Source organism: Cannabis sativa, chromosome X, assembly GCF_029168945.1.
Source record: "Cannabis sativa cultivar Pink pepper isolate KNU-18-1 chromosome X, ASM2916894v1, whole genome shotgun sequence".
Taxonomy (NCBI): domain Eukaryota; kingdom Viridiplantae; phylum Streptophyta; class Magnoliopsida; order Rosales; family Cannabaceae; genus Cannabis; species Cannabis sativa.
This window is the reverse complement of record NC_083610.1, coordinates 17435584-17455676: the sequence shown is the minus strand read 5'-3', so window position 1 is coordinate 17455676 and position 20093 is coordinate 17435584. Positions and strand designations below refer to the sequence as shown.

The following is a 20093-nucleotide window of genomic DNA, read 5'->3' as shown; positions in this document are numbered from 1 at the left end:
CTGGTACCTATGATTTATGAATCATTCTACATGTACATTCAATGTTCATTTGAGGAATAAAGTGGCTATATGTTTCATTGTTTTCTTTCAAGTGTTCATCAAGTTCTTGAGTTGGTTTGTCCATTAATTCTCTTGTTTTTATCTCTGTTTTTGATTTTTATGTTTCTTGTCCAAGATATTGTTGTTCGAGTTTGATCTTGCCACTGTTGTTAAGCAACAGTGAAAGAGAAAGGTGAGTTTGATTCACCACAAAAATGTATTCATACTTATTTTACTTATAAATCTACATTTAAAATTGTATGTATATTTACATAATGTTTTTAGACTATAAGAACAACAATTAGTGTTTCATGTAAATACAACTTGTTATAGCCACTACCAGCACAAAACTTAATATTGTTGTGCCAACGATTAATTTCTATTGGTTGACTAAAGTTCTTAAAGTTGGTTACCATCCTAGAAAAGCTCTTAAATACATAAAGTTAGTCTAATTACATTTATATTAGGGCTGAACATTTTGAACGGGTTTGACTCGAACCCGAGCAACCCGCCCGAACCCGAATTAGTGAACCCGCAAAAAAAAAATTTAAAAAAAGTTTCGGGCGGGTTGGGTTCAACCCGGTACCCTTCGGGTGGGTTGGCGGGTTGAGATTTTAGGGGTACCGGGTTTCGGGTTGAACCCGCGAACATATGCGGTTTATAAATATATTATATATATTTCTTTTATTACTCTTTTTATATATATATATATATATAATATGGACTTTAGATTTTTATGGACTATGGATATTGGATATGGATGTATTTTAAAATATTTTAATTTTCACTTTTATCATGATTCATGAACATGAATATGAAGTTTGATTTGAATCTTTGATAAATAGGTTGTTTGTTTGTTGGTTGGATTGATTATGTATTTTTTTCTTCAATAATAGATACTATGAACAAATTGTTATATTATATATGCTAAATTTAATAAATAAAAAAATTAAAAAAATAATTATTTGAATAAAAAATTAATTTTTTTTAAAGAGTTAATAGGAGTTGGTAGGTGTGACCGGGTCAAGTCGCCAACCCGCTAAACCCGACCAACCGAAACCCGCCAACCCGTGACCCGCCAACCCGCCAACCCGCCAACCCATGCCCTATTCGGGTCCGGGTTCGGTTTCAATTTTTTGAACCCGAAACCCGTGAACCCGAAACCCGGTAAACCCACCCGATGTTCAGCCCTAATTTATATATGTTAAAAAATATTTATATTTATTTATATAATAAAAAATATAATATATGTTAATTATATTTTTATTGAATTTTATTTTTATGTTTAATTTGTAACAGTTGGTTGTTTTGTATATTTATTTTCATGATGTTTTGTTTTATTTTATTACTTAGAAATATTGTTATCTTAACTATTTTAAACTTTTAGTTGCATTACATTGTAATGATAATATATTTATAGAGTACTAAACTTAAACAAAATGTAATATTTACGTTGTACGTATTTTTTTTTTAATATTTTTATATTAATATTAAAATTTAGGTGTGTAATTAGATATCCAATTAAATAACTGATCTAATCCAATTAGTAATTGGATTGGATTGGATTTTGAGGTCTAATTGGATTAGATCGGATGATGATTTTCTAAATCCAATAACTAATAATTGGATTGAATTGGATGAGGAAAAAAAAGTTGGATTGGATCGGATGCCCATCCCTACTAGTAAGCTTCCTTTTCTTCAAGAGGAACACAGTGGAATAGGAGAAAATTGCATTGCGTTGTATTTGTATAAACAATCACCGACAAAAGAGCCTAATAAAATGGACTCGTAGACTAAGGATAGTTAATGCCTGAACCACGTAAAAATTTTTTGTTTGTTATCGCATTATTTATACCCTTATTACTTTCTTAAGCTATAGAATTATTCGGTTGCCGAAAAACTCGGTAAACAGGTGAGACTCCAGATTTGACAGGGTCCTTAAGTTTATTGGATGAGTTGTTATCAATTGAAGTTGCTCTACACATAGGATCCTTGCTTCTTCTTGATTGAAGGGAGGTGGCGAAAATGGGTTCTAATGAGACCTTTATCTTGAAATAATTACATAAGGTATCATTTTTTGTAAAAAAAATTATATTTTTACGTTTAAAGATTTTTTTTACATTTTTATAGTTTTTCATAGAAATAACACAAAAATAACAAGAAGATTACATAAAACTAACAGGTTAATAACATCCAAATAATATTAAAGCAACAAGAAAAACATAACATACATATAACAAATAATCATCAACAAATTAATAAGAGTACAATATTAAAAGACCACATTATCTGTAAAAAAAATTATAAAAATATTTAAAATTTCGTACAATTATATTTTTTTATGTATATATTTTTTTTTATTGTTTTTATATATTTGTAAAATAATTTCATTTATCTTTCTAGACCGAAATGTTGTGGTATGTGATTGCTTATAATACCTAAGCCTTGGCCCATAAAAACCAAATGTTACGGGAGTAAGTTGAAAAATATCTTTTTTATTAGTCAATTAACTAAATTTATCTCTAATTTTTATTTAATTGAAACATACCTCTTTTTATATGTATTGTACCCAAAATACCCTGACATAAAAGAGTAAAAATAAAAATTGGTACAATTTTTTTTTTAAAAAAATAAAAATAATAGATTTTAAAAAAGTGAGTAAAAATAAAAGAGAGTAATTTGCGGCAAAACCCCCTTAACTATCAATTTACTTGCAAAAAACCATCCAACCTCATATTTTGGTGGGAAAACCCTCCAAAGTATTGTTTCGTTTACATTTTTAAGGTGCGAGTACATTCGGCCTCGTTAAAGTCTAATTTTGCCCACGTGGCGATGACGAGTCGATAAAAAATTATCTACGATGGCCATATTTTACAAAATAAAAATTAAAATAAAAACAAAAAATTTAAGAGTAATTTGCGTAAACTCATTATCAATTTACTTGCAAAAAACCATCCAACGTTAAAGTTTTTTGGATGGTTTTTTGAAGTAAATTGATAGTGGGGGGAGTTTTGCCGCAAATTACTCTTAAAGTTTTATTTTTATTTTGTAAAATATGGCCACATAGGATTATTTTTTAGTGACTTGTCATTGCCACGTGGGAAAAATTAGGAGCTGGACAGACGGCACCTTAAAATGTAAACGGAACAGTACTTTGGAGTGTTTTTCCACCAAAATATGAGGTTGGATGGTTTTTCACAAGTAAATTGATAGTTGAGGGGGTTTTGCCGCAAATTACTCAATAAAAGAAGACAATACAAGAAAAGTATAGATTCTAATTTGCTCGGTGTTATGTCACTCCTAAGTCCTAATCTACATCTTATTCTTATTTATTTTATTTTAGTATTTTCATAATATTTTTATAACTTAAAATTATTATTATTATTTTATATTTTTAATAAAAATATTAATTTAATTTTCAATTTTGTGAATGAAGGAATTTTTTTTTTTCTTCAAAAAATCTACATTAAATCTTGTAATTGTGCGGTTAAAAATTAGGCTAAAAATTAATACCATTTTTATATTTAGATCTTTAAAATGTTCGAAAAAAAAAAAAAACTGGAGCCATAAAGAAATCAGAAAATGCCAACAATGTCCCACATTCTCTCACCCGAAAATGGCCTCTGTTGAAGTGGATGTGATTTCTTATCTTCAATCTCCTCTTTCCCAGATACCCAACAAAAATGAAAGCTCCACTACTTCCTTAGTTCAAACTCATAAACCCACCAAACCAGATTCATCACCTTCGAATTTCCCCCATCCATGGAAGCTCTTTTCATGAATCAATCTCTCTCTCGCCTTAAAATACTCTCCCCAAGCTTCACCACTTCCTCTTTCGCTACCCAATCTATTCGTCTCAGACCGCCTCAAAGGCCCAACCTCACGAAGGTCTCCGTCATCCAAAACGAAGAGAAACAGTTACAAGAAGCAACGGAAACGGTTCCCAAACAAGAATTCAACGATGACGAGTACTACGGCGAAGTCAGTAAAATCATCGGCAGTAGAGCGTTGGAGGGTGGAACTGGAATGGAATACCTTATAGAGTGGAAAGACGGTCATACCCCTTCGTGGGTTCCCTCCGATTACATAGCTAAGGACGTTTTAGCTGAATACGAGACCCCGTGGTGGACTGCCGCGAGAAAAGCCGACGAAAATGCCTTGAAGCAACTCATCGAAGCTGAAGATGGCCGTGACATAGATGCCGTCGACTCCGACGGCCGCACGGCTCTACTCTTTGTGTCGGGGCTCGGCTCGGAGCCTTGCGTGAAGCTTTTGGCTGAAGCCGGAGCCGACCTTGACTACCGAGATAACAGCGGCGGCTTGACGGCGTTGCACATGGCTGCTGGGTACGCCAGGCCTGGTGTAGCGAAGCTGCTACTGGAATTCGGTGCGGATCCAGAGGCGGAAGACGATAAGCGGCGGACGCCGTTGGATTTGGCGAGGGAGATTCTGAAGGTGACGCCAAAAGGGAATCCGATGCATTTTGGGAGAAGGATAGGGTTAGAAGGAGTGATTGGAGCTTTGGAAGGAGCAGTATTCGAGTACGCGCAGGTGCAGGAGATTATGGAGAAGAGAGGGAAAGGTGATGACGTGGAGTATCTGGTGAGGTGGAAAGATGATGAAGTCAACGAATGGGTCAAAGCCAAGTACGTGGCTGAGGATCTTGTGATGGATTACGAGGCTGGGTTAGAGTACGCTGTGGCTGAGGGTGTAATGGGGAAGAGACTTGGGGACGATGGGAAGAATGAGTATTTGATTAAATGGACGGATATTGATGAAGCCACGTGGGAGCCTGAGGAGAATGTTGATCCTGATTTGATCCAGGAGTTTGAAAATAGTCAAAGTGGTCAAAATGGTAAATTAAAGATGTGTTATACCGAAATTAAATACAGTAAAATTGGAACGAATTACCGATAGAATAATCTGGCTGAGTCGCGGACAATGTCGCTCTCTTTAAGACGTTTCGCGGCTCTGCCCGAAGTGTGCACGGCAGTCTAGCAACCACGGCGTCCCCAGGATAAAACAGCCTCTGTATAATACGATACGTTCTGCACCGAACTGTATCGCTCTGTAACACCCTACTGTTTGCTCTCAGAAAAATCGTAAAGAAAGAAAAGATTTTTTTTTTAATGTAGAAAAGATATGTTCTTACGTTGTTCTGATACGACTTATATAGAAGTCGATCGAAGGAAAAAAACGGTAAGAAAACGGTAATATTATCGTGGGAGGAGTTGGATCGTGGGAGGAAAAGGCGGATCATTGACTGATCGCGTTTTACCTCTTCTGATCACGTGTTAAAAATTAATTAATAAATAAATAAATAAATAAAATGTAGTGTTCCTATCCCATGTGGGACTCCTACTCACACACTTCACTTTTCTATTTTTACATATTTCATACAAAGTTCCAACAAGATGATTGATGGACAATGATCTTTGTAATTTTTGTATTGGCTAATTTTCATGTATATTGATTAATTATCATGATAACAGAGTTCTTATTAATTAAATAATTAATTAATGAGTTCCTTTTCCTTCCTTGATTGTTGCACTGATTGATATTGGATTTAGAATTAGAATGAGTTATTATTCTCCTCAATTTTCAATTTTGTTTAGGAAGGAAGCCATCTAGTATTAATTACAACTTTGACATTTTGAACAAATGAAATTTGGAAAGAATAGATTTTGGGGACCATATAGAAAATTTAGATACCGTGAGGTAGGGGTGAAAATCGGTCGGTTATGGTCGGTTTTTAAAATTTTATAACGAATCAGGCCTAGGTCATTACGGTTTTTATTTTACGAAACGAAAGTAGCAGGCTAGAAATTATAGCCGTATAAACCGTAGTACGGTTTTTGGCGGTTTTAGGCGGTTTTTTGGCGGTTTTGGGGGCGGTTTTTGGCGGTTTTGACGGTTTTTTGGTTAAACTATTTTTTTATTTCAAGAACCGAAAGCAGGCCGCGTGTCAAAAGCAGCAGAACCGACCGCCAAATTCGGTGATGATGTGGAACCGAAATTCGGTTACGGTCTGGTCGGTTTGATGGTCGGTTTCGGTTTTTCGGTTTTTATGAACACCCCTACCGTGAGGTTACAGTGAGTCTTGTAGACGTAGTGGATAGAGTAAAATTTGTATTAAGGAGAAATGAATTAGGGTAAGTAGAAATGGTATGGAAGAATGATGATTGTATTTGTTGTAGGATCATAGATTTGAATGAATAGGCAGGAATTCAATTGACAATCACGTGGTATGATCTGAGTGTGTTAGCTAGTCAGTGTTACCCATCACGCAATAATTTTAGTTTAGGTAGTTGCATATAAATAGGTACCTGCAATTGGGTTTAAGCTCACTGTTTTTTAACGCCATAACAGGTGTTTAGAAAGTGAAAGGCTCGGATCAATGGGCCCAGCCCATAATCATCACTGTACCCTGAAAAGGAAAATAGAATAGTTGTTTCATTTAGTTCATCAAAATAAATAAAAAAAATAGTTGTTTCATATATTTATATTATGATATAGATTTAAAAAAATTACCCTACAATTTTTATGTATTTTTTTTAATGAATTTTATGTGAAATCCTTTTGGACCTTAATACTACTAACGGTTGAAGATATAGCCCACTCGGTGTTTAGGTAGAGTTTTTATGTATTTTGATGTTCTCAATAGTTTTTTTAATTTAATATTTTTTTTATAATCGTTTATATAATAATTATTTAAAGTTGTTTCTAAATTTTTAAAAAAATTTACAAACTTTTATTGTACCAAAATAAAAGTTTTAATATATTATTACATTCTCAACTATTTTAATTCTTATACCATAATAACAGTTTAAAAATTATTTTTATTACTATAAATTGTTTAAGTTATTTTGAAAAATTTAAATGTGGTCCTAACTATTTAATCATAATTACTATTGTCTTTCAGAAAATGTATAATTGTGTCATGTTCAATCTAACCCTCATTTATTGGCAAAAAGATACGATTTTATTTTCTAATTATAATTACAATATTTAGAATATATTGCACACATTTACTCTTTTTTTTTTTGGAAAGTATTCCACTTCTTCACACCCTTCTTTCTTTTTTTTTTTCTTTTGAAACGATCACACCCTTCTTTCCAAATGCCATTTTTATTTTAATAATATATGACCCAGCAATAAAACGTTATAAGCTGGTTAAATATAGCATGAGTAGAAATAGAATCTCTAATATAGAAGACAAAATGAATCCATATGACTCTTAACTTTATTACAAATCTGGGAGCAATAATTTGTAAACAAGACTTTATGTGAGAGAGAGAGACTGTGTGAATATGGGCAAGCAAAGCACTGATGAAACACAGGAATGTGTGATTAAATATTATTACTTTTAATTTTAATTAGGTTACTCAAATTAATTTACTTTGATTGGCTCAATTTATTTTTGTATTTTTATTTGGATAACACTTAACCAGAAAAACATCCTTCTCAATCTTAATCCGATTCATCCTCGATAACAAACATCACGCTATTTCCGAGATTGTGTCACACGCTCCAACCCAATTGGCGCGTGTACTTCTGTCAAAGCGTAGAGGCTACAAACGACGCGCATCCTAGTCGTTATAAAATTACACTTGTTTCGAAATAAAAATAAAATATCAAGTGATCTGCAAATTCAAAGTTTTCGTATATAGAAGAAGACTTAGCTTCATCCTTAATTACCTGTCATTTCCTTTTCCAGAGTTTCTTTTTTTTTTCTCTCTTTCACATATGAATATTTTCTTTTTAGCCCTTAAACTTGTTTATATTGACAAAAAGTTTTTCACACTTTTAGACCAAAAACATTGAAAGAACGAAGAAAGAGAAACGAAAAACCTAATACCACCCTAACTTCCTCTCCCATGGCGGCTCCGCCGGCGACAATGCACGTCAAGTCAGACTCGGAAGTAACGAGTTTCGACCAGTCTACTCCCCCGAGGTCCCCACGGCGGCCGCTCTATTACGTCCAGAGCCCATCGAACCACGACGTGGAGAAAATGTCGTACGGGTCAAGCCCAATAGGGTCACCTCGCCACCACAACTACTACCACTGCTCCCCAATCCACCATTCCCGCGAGTCCTCTACCTCCAGATTCTCTGCCTCACTAAAAAACCCCAGAACTCTCTCCGCCTGGAAAAAGATTCAGCCAGGACAGGAGTCTGACGAAGACGACGACGATCAAAACAGCTTCGTTTCGCGAGACAAGGGCAGAAATATCAGACTGTTAGGCTTCACTTTGCTTTTTGTAGTTCTTTTTACTCTCTTTTCTGTGATTCTTTGGGGTGCTAGCAAGTCCTACAAGCCTGAAGTTGTCGTTGAGGTAACTCTGTTGTTTTCTTCTCATTTGAGAAACTGAGTCAACTCGGTTCCGTGTGGAAGTGAGAATTTGGTTTTACTGAGTGAACTCGTTCGTAATAATACTTATTTGTTTTTTATAACAGAATATTGTTATTAGGCGATTCGATATTCAGGCAGGGAATGATCGAACAGGGGTAGCCACAGATATGTTGTCACTGAATTCGACGGTCAGGATCTTATACAGAAATCCAGCCACATTCTTCGGCGTCCACGTCACGTCTACTCCTCTCGAGCTTCACTACTACCAGCTCAAGGTGGCCTCTGGAGAGGTGTGTTTAATGACTCTAAACAAAATTTTATTATTTTTCATGTCTGCTTTGTCCTTCTTTATGATGACAAACTTGTTTCATACTTATGGGTAATACGGTCATTTAGTATTCTCACGGTGGTGTTGTGTAGTATAAGCGGCGATTCAACGTTATAGTTTTGCTTTTGTTTTGAATTGTTGGAGTGGGGTCAAATGTTTGTCGTTTTGGGAGTTAGAATAATGCGACATATCCATGAGGAACAGTACTCTGTCTTTTATTAATGGCTGCCTTTAAAACTGAAAAAGTCTGTTTTCTTTGCCCACACCAACAATAATCAGTCTACTTCTCATTGGGAAGCGTGATGGGTTATAAATCAGTCTTTCTTTCATTGAAAATGAAAATTTCAACTTGGTTGGTAGATCAATTTATAGTCAATAAGCAGTTTCTTTCTAATCTTGAGAGAATTGGCTTTATAGCCGTAGGTGGGTTTGTGTTGAAGATTCTCGCTTCGAGTCCTAGGTAAAGCATGATTGTAATATATAAACGTTTAAATAAAAAAAAAAGAAAGAGAATTGGCATTATACCCCATCATGCCATCATGGGTTTTGTCGAGAATCAGGTTCCATCTCAAAACTAATGGGTGGATAAGTGGAGTAGTCCATATAATTATATATGGTTCAATATTTTACCATTTATTTAATGTGGGACAATGTACACAATATCCTTAGCAACAGTAATAATTAAAGAACTTCCATTGAACATCATTTGTACGCTAGATGTTCCCTTTCAGCCCGTATATATCTGCATGTGATTGTACTGTCGAGGGGAACCGAACACATCTTGATGAAAATCTAGACAGGTTGGCTAAATTAGTTTCTGAAAAACAGTACTTTGATTGGCATTGTGGGGTTTTAGTTTTGCTTGTTTTGGCTTAGATATGATAAAAAACAAAGTTTTGAAGTTTCCTCATTGTACGTTATAAGAAAAGCTCAATTTTTGTTTACATTATCATATCTACCCGTTGGTTAAGTTCATTTAATTTAGTAGAATCTTGTTAGCTTTTACAATTTTTTTTTGTTTGAAATAAGAGAATGTATTTTAAACCCTCTTCTTTTTGCCTTGAATACAGATGAAGAAGTTTCATCAACGGAGGAAAAGTCATCGGAAAATAGTGACTATAGTATTGGGACACCAAATTCCTCTCTATGGTGGAATTTCAGACGTCGGAGGTGCTAAATATGATGTCGAAAAAGTTGTCGTTCCCCTGAAACTGACATTCAAGATGAGGTCACGGGCCTACATTTTGGGCAAGCTGGTAAAGTCTAAGTTTTATACAAAAGTCCAATGCTCTGTCATCCTCAGGGGCAAAAAACTTGGCAAGCCCTTAAAACTGACTAATTCATGTACCTATAACGAATAAATTATTTGTTCTCTCATTTTCTAATTTGGACGGTACCATTTTGGCTTGGTTGTCTAACCATTTTGTTCATCTGTAAAAGTTATATAACCTGGCTTTGTCCTCATTGCTGCAAGCTTTGAAGAACTGTAATTATAGGTGCTACTGTGCCAGTGATCTAGTTGACTTTCCAAGTTGTTTTGAATGGAAAATCCCAAAAATATTTAAGCTTAAATGCCTGAATCCTATGCTGTGACAGGTAAAATGTTTTCTGAGTTTGCTTGTTTAAGTATGTTTGTTCAACAATAAATCTTGCCTAGAAACCATTGTAGCGGACCTTAGAAAATGGCTTTAAATCAACAAGCAGAGTACAAATACATTACCAGATTACCAGATTACAAACGAGAAGAAAAGAAACTTGGATTGGAAGTTTAATACAAGCACATGATTCATGAATCATTTTTCTTACAAATAAAACAAGCATAACATAATAGTTCCGTTCTCACAAATAAAACAAGCTTGACTAGCCTAGACAAAGATATCCATAGGCAACGTTTGCCTAGTTTTCCTTGGCCCTCTCTTCTTCCTTGTGGCCAACAGGCAGCTTCTCCTTAATCTTCTCAAATATTCCCTTTTTTTCCTTGGACTCATCTTCATGGCTCTTGTGGCCTTCTGCACCACACTCTGCATTTACACCATGATTCTCAGCCTTCTTGTGCTGTCCGGGAAGCTTATCCTTGATCTTCTCTAAAAATCCCTTCTCCTCTGGGTTCACTGTTTTTTCATTTTCGACATGATTGTTAGTTTTTATCTCTGTTGCATGAACATCGTCAGTATGTTCCCCTTCCTTTTTCCCCGAAATCCTTTCCTTAATCTTATCCTTCAACCCCTTCTTCTTTCTCTTCTCTCCATTCCCATCTTCCTCATCACTACTAGACTGCAAAATTTCATAGCAGTCACATATTTGGCTGACTAAAAGCAGAAAAAAAAACGTTATAATTAATCAATGTTGCTGTATCTTACCGAGCTAGAGTCAGCATCACGAGACTGGTGATGCTGATCTTTCTTGGCAACTTCCTCTTGAGGCTGCTGCGGCTTGTCGTTTTCTTTCTTTTTCAAAAAATCAAACATCCCACATCCGGTATCGGCAGTCTCACCTCCATTCTCAGCCTGGTGCTTCTCGGCCATTGTATACTAACAACACAAGCAAATGAAAAATATAGAGATAACCTATCTAGTAATAAGAAAGCTTTGAACAATAAGTGATAGTGATTAGTGATTTGATAATGGATACGATTTAAGGGAGAACTACTTAGTATTTATAGGGAGAAATCAAGGTTAATCGAAATCAAATATGAGGGAGCACGTGCACAGCTGACATGGTAAACTATTTGGCAATATAGTGAAGTAAACCAAGATTGGTCGGTGGTGGGACTGTGTTTGCACTAATCAAGAGGTAATTTGTGGTTTGCTAATGTACTCTTAGTTTTCGAGATCATAAGGAGTTTTGTTTTTGTTAATGTTATGATTGTACGACTTCATGTGCATAGAGGATTCTTCAAAATTTTCGCATTTAAAATATTTCATTAGCTTATATGTTCTTGATTAATGAGTAATGACATTAATGACTTGGTACCATACACAGTTGTCTTGATATTAAGTCGATGTCTAATAAAATAACCAAAAAATTGGATACTAGATTTTAAAACTAGACCAAATCATAGATATGTGAGCTTTCTTTAGTATGGACGGTGGTAGTAAGTGCAGTGGCGGACCCAGAATTTAAAATGAGGGGGGGGGGGGGCGTAAATAAATTTAAAAAGAAAATATAAAGTGTAGTTAGTGGGGTTTGAACGCTTTAGCATCTAAGCACATTTACTGCAACCTTAACCATTACACCAAGGTTACTATTATGTCTATAAATATCATCTTTTAATACAAATATATGTTGTAACTAATTAAAATACATATACATTTTTTTCTCGATTTTTTTTTCAGGGGGGCGACTGCCCCCCCTCGCTACAATGTGGGTCCGCCCCTGAGTAAGTGCATGAAAGATTATTAGTAGTATCATGATACAATTACCAATTGCACTCTTCAAGTCACTGCCAAACTCCAATAGGAATAATCCTAATTTTCTCTCATTTCATTCATTGATCCCCATTTGTGTAATAGTATTACATATTTATACTAACTAGGCAATATTAACAATTGCTAATTAGTCCCTATAACTTTTCATGTAACACTTCCCAACCCTTCAAAATCACCTTGTCCTCGAGGTGGTAAAAATAAAAGAAATGAAACTAAGAACAAGTACAAATATAAAAAAAATAAAAAACTAATTGCAGCCCATTTTTTTTTTCCTAAAAAAAGAAGCCCAATTGTTTGTTGGCCCATTTCTCTAATAGATTAAACCTTAGGGTACGAATGGTATCATCTTCAACCTTTGCAGCAGCCGACTCCAACCTTTGCCCATATTGAGTTTGTGACCTCCATGCATTGTATCCTTCCTTAATTGAAGCTTCATCCCCACTCACTATTTTAACCACATATTTATTTGCAGAAAATAACCAGTAAAAGATGTATATAAGTACATATATTTTATATATTTTTTTATGCAAACCAGTGAATACACAGCCAGGATCGTCGTCGCTTCTGTTTGCCATTGCGCTATCTGCGATGCGATCCGACGCGACCAAACTTCTCGTCGGCCGCCAGTGACCCTTTCGGTCCGTTCATCTTCGTCAAAGTTCGTTCGTCGTCTTCGATCAAAGATCCATTGACGTCCCCGATCAAAGATCCTCCTCCGATCTTTCTGCGGTGTGTGAATCGATTCCAATGGTGAACCACCATTAACACTAAAAACAATCTCTCGGAGCACCATTTTACGATCCACAAACACTCCACTAGCATCATCTTCTTGTATGTACACGCAAGACGATCGGATTGCCCGATCAAGACCTGGCGAGATTCTTGAAACCCCAATCTCCATTCGAGCAGAGAGCTTTTCCTCTACCTCCAGCGAACTGCGATTCAACTTTGGTTGTGCTTTGCTACTATCTCGGATGAGATCCTTATCGACAGCAATGTCTAAAGCTTCCTAAGGATCATGAAAATCCATCTCGTTTCTCACTGATTCAACATGGGCATCACTGTGGTTATCAACCTCTGGAGAATCGGATTGAGATGATGAATCCAATAGTCCCTCTGTCGATGGGCAGTAGCGTTCAAGTATGGCATCTAATTCCTTTAATTGAGCCTTGTAACGTTGCTCCATACGCAGTTCCATAGAACTCATCATGGATCTAACGAATTCAATAAGCTCTTCATCAGTCATAGTGCCGATCTCTCACTGAAATCTCTCTCTGAGATTCTCTCAATAAAAGCACCAATGATACAATTACCAGTTGCACTCTTCGAGTCAGTGCCAAACTCCAATAGGAATAATCCTAATTTTCTCTCATTTCATTCATTGATCCCCATTTGTGTAATAGTATTATATATTTATACTAACTAAGCAATATTAACAATTGATTAGTCCCTATAACTTTTCATGTAACATATCATCTACTAGATGCTACATTTCCTCGATGATTTTCTTTTTTTATTTGAAACAGGATACATTGCCAACAAGTGAGAACTACAACGAAAATGGCAAGTCTGTGATAAACACAACACAAGCTGTAGAGGGAAAATCCCTATTCTAAAAAACACTAACCTCATAATTAATGGAGTACTTAGTAGAAGATGAGCGACATTATTTGCCTTATGAAAGAAAAATTGAAAACCCAAGAAACCATGAGTGGGAACAATGATTGTGCTTTAAAAATTGTCTTTCTCTCTCTAATTTTCGTGCCTCCAAAGTTGTGTAATGAATAGTCCCCTTGAATTTTTTAAAATTAGGGTTTAAAAACCATATTGGCTTTAAAATTGGGTAGCAAGTTGCGACATAGCCCTTTTAATGTCGTGACCCGGGTAGCTAATTTTTGGGCAGCAAGATTCCTTGTACAGAGACCGATAATATTTTGGCCATAACTCTTTCGATATTGCTCGAAATTAGACGAATTAAGATATTTTTGAAAGATGAAATAGATATATATATATAGATCTTATTCACAACGTTTTTCTTGAAAGTGAACGCATCATAGTCAAAAATTAGCTTGAAGCTTTAGATTTGATTTTCGATTACAAACGGAGCGTGTTGAGCATCCAAAACTTAGATTTTTTTACTCATTATATCTTAGAGCTCCAAATTTCATGATAAATCTATCATATTCATCTCATTTAACATGTTTCTTTTTATTTTCAATTCATATTATGAATTTTACTATTTAAACATGAAACAAGTAGAAAACAAACATAATTCTGCACGAAATAAATATAATCAGCTGAAACACACACCTAAAAAACTTCCTAAAATGCACCTAAAACTAGCCTATCATCGACTCTGGTGGTGGTGGGAGAGAATGGTGTGGGTGTTTATGGGGGCGGAGAGGGCTGTGAGGGGGATGGGGTGGTGGTGCCAGTTGGGATGGTGATGCAAACGAGAGATACTTTCCCAATGATGAACGAAATAAGGGTAAGATTGTGGTATACAGGGAGGTTTTGGGTGATAGGCACGAGCGTTTTGTCAATAATTTGATTGTGGACAAAATTTTGGTCATCGCATGAGAGTGTTCTTGATTTGGTGGAGATGAAGAAACGAAAGTTAGGTGTTGAGGGGGATGGTGTGCCAATTATTGTTGTTGGTTAAATCATTAAATCAATTCTATTATTCAACTTACAATTAAAAGCTTAAAGACAAAATTAAGGCAAGATTACCAATTTGATCTCTTTCTTCACCAAGAAGTAAACTTAAAAACCTAGGGGTAATATGGTCTAGACTCAAAACTCCTAATGCACTCGACATTCTAAATATCTAACTAAATTATCCCACTAAAACCAGGATATTATATCTTATCTAAGTGACTTTATAGGCCAAACGTCGCATTCTACTGTTACTGGGCATAAAAAATATGAAAAACATAAAATTATATATATCATAATTAATATACATAGAATTTAAATTAATCTCTATAATTGTAAAATTAATAACCAAAAGTCTAATTCTGAAAATAAACTTTAATTATCTACTAATTCTCAAATAAAGCTGAGCAGTCATATATACATATGTATAAATAGATTTAAAATAAAAAATGATAAAAATTAAAGTTTAATTTATATTGTTAACACAGATTTATGTTAACTAAATATATAAGTTTTTTTACATAATAAGTTTACTACAGAATTTAATAATAATAAATGAACACAAGATATTTTATGTGGTTTTGTAGTTAAAATTCACATACTCCACGAGTCTTTCTTATTAGGGATATTTTTTGGACATAGAGTACAGTTCTTTCAATAAATATAAATAATAGTTTCTCTCTCAAGTTTTTCGTCCTCCTTTTTTCCTGAATTTTACCCCTATTTATAGATGTATAGGATGACAATTATTTTTATTAGGATCTATTTATTTACAATTGTTCATGAAATGTGGACATTCCTCACGTTTTATTTTTATGCACATGGATAATTATTTAATAACTACCCAACCGCTCTTTGTCTTTATTCTTAAACGGTTATGCTTACTTAGAATGTTGTTTCTCACTGAATGTGAATTTTCCTTCTTTACCGTCTTTATAGGAAAAAATGTTAAGTATGAATATGCTTCTCCTTGCAGTGTTTTTCATATTGTAGTGATATTAGAGAGGTAGTTACTCTGTCGCGTAAATGGAGAGATGGATGAATGTAGTTATTTTCTTCATATACCAACATGTGGATTAATAAGTTGCAAGCTCTTATTCCCAAGTATGTGGGTCAATGAGTTACAAGCTCCTTGATATCTCATCTTTATACTTCTAACATATATTCTGTCTATCCTGAGATGGACATATTATCTCATCAATTACATCTGTTAATAGTTATTACTCTTATCTCGCATATGCTTATGTGGCAGGGAGAGTTTGAATATTTCTATCAACTATAATTAATTGAGACGAGTTATTTAAGTTTCATTTAATAATGCAATTTAATATTATAATTATTGATCTGATTCATAGTCTTTTTTTAGTACACGTGTTAGTTTTTGATAAATGGCCGAACTTATGTCCATATATACCTAAATATACACAATTTTATAAAAATACAAATATTGATATTATAAAAAAACTAGGTAACATATCCGCGCGGTTTTGTATTAGAGTTAATATAATTTTAGACCATATATCTTGTAAAATAAAACATAATGATATTTTGAGTCTGATTTTAGACAAACGCTTTCAATCTTAATTCTAAAATTTATCTTTAACAATTTTAGTCTAATTTCTAATATAATTCTAACACTAAAATAGTTTGATAAATATCAAGCTCATGATATCATTTTGTTTTATTTTGTGAAACATAAGGTGTTAATGATAATTATCTTTTGTAATATATTTTTAACTATGTTTAGTTTTTTTTTTTTTAATTTATAATAAAAGTAATTAATTTCAAATACAATAGATTATTTTTTTACTAATATTATTTGTAAATATGTATAAAAATTTTACAAATTTGTAAAATTTACAAATATGTATAAGTAATTTTTTATGATGTCAAATTACTTTAAAATATGTCTTTATAGATATAATATAACTTCTATAGAATTAATCTCAATTTTGCTATAAACAATTTTGGCCCAAAATTGGGACGATTATAAATAGAAATAATATTTAAATTATAATTAGTTGTTAAGATTTTAAATACCATGTTAAGAAAATATACAAATTTTTAGTAATAATTAGAATAATTATATGTGCACATAAAATATGCACCAACCTACTACATCTAACTATTTTCACCTTATTAGGTGTAATGTCAATTCAGTATTAAACTAATTTATGTAAAGGATTTATTATTCTGAATTCACGTGTTACTGAACATGATTATCTTCATATGTAAAATATATGATAAATTAAACTTATAAAAAATATAATGCAAAAATTAAACATACATATACACTAATTAAAATATATATTAAAAATTATTTTAAAAAAATATATATTGAATGTAATTATAAGATAAAAAAGAAAATTATAAAAATTATAAATAATTAAGAAAAATGATCAAGTACATAGAAATAATATTAATTATTGGATATTTATATAAATTTGACCAATTCAGAAAAAATTATGTATATAACTCATTTTCAAAAGAAAAAAAAATAACTCATTGAGCAACATTGAGGTATAGATTCAATCGCCCACACAAATAAAAAGAGACAAACTTTGGACATATTAAAGTAAATAAAAAAATGTTATTTATAGCATATAATATAACCACTATGTATAGTTTGAAATCCATGTGAGACTTTACCAAAATAAAATTATTAATAAGCCATATGATTCAACAGGCACAAAACTATTAAAAAAACACAAATTTACTAAAATCTTAATAAAATAAATAAATAGCTAAAAAGTGATTATAGGATGCCACTTCATCTCGTTTGTGTTTTCCTTTATAAATCAACGTTTTCAATCTTAATTCTAAAATGTATCTTTAACAATTTTGATCTGATTTTTAATATAATTCTAACACTAAAATAGTTCGATGAATATCAAGTTCATGATATCATTCTGTTTTATTTTGTAAAACATAAGGTGTTAATAATAATTACTTTTTACAATGAGGAAACATTACATTTTTAGTCATGTTTAGTTTTTTTTTTTTTTTTGAATAACATGTTTAGTTTTTTTTTTTTTTTTTGAATAACATGTTTAGTTTTTTTTTTTTAATTTATATTAAAAATAATTAATTTCAAATATAATAGATTGTGTTTATTAATATTATTTGTAAACATGTATAAGAATTTACAAATTTGTAAAAATTTACAAATATGTATAAGTTATTTTTTATGATGTCAAATTACTTAAAAATGTGTTTGTAGATATAATAAAACTTCTATAAAATTAATCTCAAATTTGCTATAAATAATTTTTGTCCAAACTTAGGACGATTATAAATAGAAATGATATTTAAATTGTAATTAGTTATCAAAAGTTGAAATACGTGTTAAGAAAATATATGTTTTTTTAGTAATAATTAGAATAATTATATGTGCACACAAAACATGTACCAACCTACTATATCTTCATGCTATTAAGTGTAATGTCGATTCGGTGTTAAACTAATTTATGTAAAAAATTTATTTTTATTGAATTTGTTCATGTGTTACTGAACATGATTATTTTTAAATGTAAAATATATGACAAATAAAATTTATATAAAAATATATATTGCAAAAATTAAACAAACATATACACTAATTAAAATATATATTAAAAGTTGCTTTAAAAAATATATATATTGAAAGTAATTATAAGATAAAAAAGTAAATTTTAAAAATTATAAATAATTAAGAAAAATATTCAAATGCAAAATACTAATTATTGAATATTTATATAAATTTGACCAATTAAAAAAATATATATAACTCATTTAAAAAAAACTTATTGGGCAAGATTGAGGTATTAATTCAATCACCCATATAAATAAAAAGAAAAATAATTTTTGGACATATTAAAGTAAATGAAGAATATGTTATTTATAACCTATAGTATAATCACTATATATAGTTTGTAATCCATGTGGGACTTTACCAAAACAAAATTATTCAGAAGTCAATTCAACATGTACAAAATTAAGAAAACACAAATTTACTAAAATCCTAATAAAATAGATAAATAGCCAAAAAATAATTATAGAATGCCACTTCATCTCATTTGTGCTTTCCTTTATATTAATATATAGATACTTGGAATCTATTGGTGGACGATGGTGGATGGTTGTGGTGCAATGGGGCTAGAAATAGAGAGAGAGAGAGAGAGACAGATATTTTGTGTGTGCAATGGGCAAAAATTTACAGAAGGAAGAAGAAGAAAAAGAAGAAGAAGAAGAAGAAGAAGAAGAAATGGCGATGGTGGGGGGGGGGGGGGGGGGGGCTTCACCCATGTTATATATATAGACTTTTACCAGCGCATTTCGTTGCGCCGACAAAAGCTTATATTGCCCCGACAAAAAGTTTAAAAATTACCCTAATTGAAACACAGTGTTTTGGTAATATTTTGCTGGCGCACATTTACGTTGGTAAAGTATTCCCACCTACCATATTTTAACACGAGAATTTTCTCATTTTTTTGGACCTTTTGCCGGCGCATATTTGCGCCAACTAAAGTAAAATTTCCCCCCTAAAAGCTAATTTTTTTTTTTTCTGACAGAGTTTCGCCAGTACAAATATGCACCGACAAAAGTGTTGGATAAAATTTTTCATCCTTGGGTAAGCCACTTTTACCGACCACTTTTGTTGAAGTATTTGGTCAAATGTCCCGACAAAAGTGACATTTATTGTAGTGAAGCTTTCACCATTCTCAAGTGTTGAAATCTTTGGGGGTAAAAATAGTATTTTTTGATAGATGAGGAATGGGACTTCCGTAGAATGAGAGAGCAGGAGATCGGCGCTTGGACCAAAGCCCTTCCACATAAGAAGGCCCGGTCTAGATAGAAGATGGGCCCGAGTCCATCTAAAGCCTAGAAGTCTTGCCTCCAAATTTACTTAAATTCGGAAGAGTCCCTGCCTTCCTAAAGGCAGAATAGGCGAAACCCTCTAGGTTAACATTGAGGCACTCAGAGAGGAATCCCAAGAGGCGCTTTTGGAATCCATTTTCAAGGTTATGTGGCTGCCCTCTAACGCTTGGTCCCACGAAATTAAATCTTGTCTTATATGTCAGGACATGGTAGTGCGCACACCACCAAAAGGAATACATCATCTTTGTCCAACAGTGCCTGTTTGATATCTTTGTCTATTGTTGTAATGCCCGCGCGTGACGCCTGTCCAGAATGCGCGGGCCCCATCTGTACAGACACTTTCGCTCCAAAAGCCTGTATCTTGCCGTGGGTATTATTGTTGTGTCTTTCATGTATTTACCCTAATAGTGGGCCTAGTTTGCATAGTAACCCT

The 20093-nt window shown here is 33.1% G+C and overlaps 3 protein-coding genes across 3 annotated transcripts; 2 read left to right on the top strand and 1 right to left on the bottom strand.

Annotated features, from left to right (window-relative positions):
• The first annotated feature begins 3461 nt into the window (after positions 1-3461).
• LOC115700804 (signal recognition particle 43 kDa protein, chloroplastic) lies at positions 3462-5576 on the top strand. Its single transcript, XM_061106537.1, has 2 exons — positions 3462-4907; positions 5454-5576. Exons 1-2 carry the CDS (start codon positions 3802-3804, stop codon positions 5455-5457), a joined length of 1110 nt encoding a protein of 369 aa, XP_060962520.1. The 5' UTR covers positions 3462-3801; the 3' UTR covers positions 5458-5576.
• Positions 5577-7672: 2096 nt separating this feature from the next.
• Positions 7673-10322, top strand: LOC115700898 (uncharacterized). The gene is made up of 3 exons (XM_030628601.2): positions 7673-8375; positions 8497-8682; positions 9791-10322. Exons 1-3 carry the CDS (start codon positions 7917-7919, stop codon positions 10079-10081), a joined length of 936 nt encoding a protein of 311 aa, XP_030484461.1. The 5' UTR covers positions 7673-7916; the 3' UTR covers positions 10082-10322.
• Positions 10323-10388: 66 nt separating this feature from the next.
• Positions 10389-11640, bottom strand: LOC115700992 (phosphoprotein ECPP44). Its single transcript, XM_030628706.2, has 2 exons — positions 11081-11640; positions 10389-10994 (listed from the first exon to the last, which is right to left on the bottom strand). Exons 1-2 carry the CDS (start codon positions 11243-11245, stop codon positions 10617-10619), a joined length of 543 nt encoding a protein of 180 aa, XP_030484566.1. The 5' UTR covers positions 11246-11640; the 3' UTR covers positions 10389-10616.
• Positions 11641-20093: the final 8453 nt, after the last annotated feature.

Excerpts from the sequence above, each read along its gene's own strand:
- LOC115700804 (XM_061106537.1), top strand. The coding sequence starts at position 3,802 with ATGGAAGCTCTTTTCATGAATCAATCTCTCTCTCGCCTTAAAATACTC.
- LOC115700898 (XM_030628601.2), top strand. The coding sequence starts at position 7,917 with ATGGCGGCTCCGCCGGCGACAATGCACGTCAAGTCAGACTCGGAAGTA. Across the intron at positions 8,376-8,496 it reads AGCCTGAAGTTGTCGTTGAG|AATATTGTTATTAGGCGATT; the intron begins GTAACTCTGTTG and ends TTTTTATAACAG. Across the intron at positions 8,683-9,790 it reads TCAAGGTGGCCTCTGGAGAG|ATGAAGAAGTTTCATCAACG; the intron begins GTGTGTTTAATG and ends CCTTGAATACAG.
- LOC115700992 (XM_030628706.2), bottom strand. The coding sequence starts at position 11,245 with ATGGCCGAGAAGCACCAGGCTGAGAATGGAGGTGAGACTGCCGATACC. Across the intron at positions 10,995-11,080 it reads GTGATGCTGACTCTAGCTCG|TCTAGTAGTGATGAGGAAGA; the intron begins GTAAGATACAGC and ends GAAATTTTGCAG.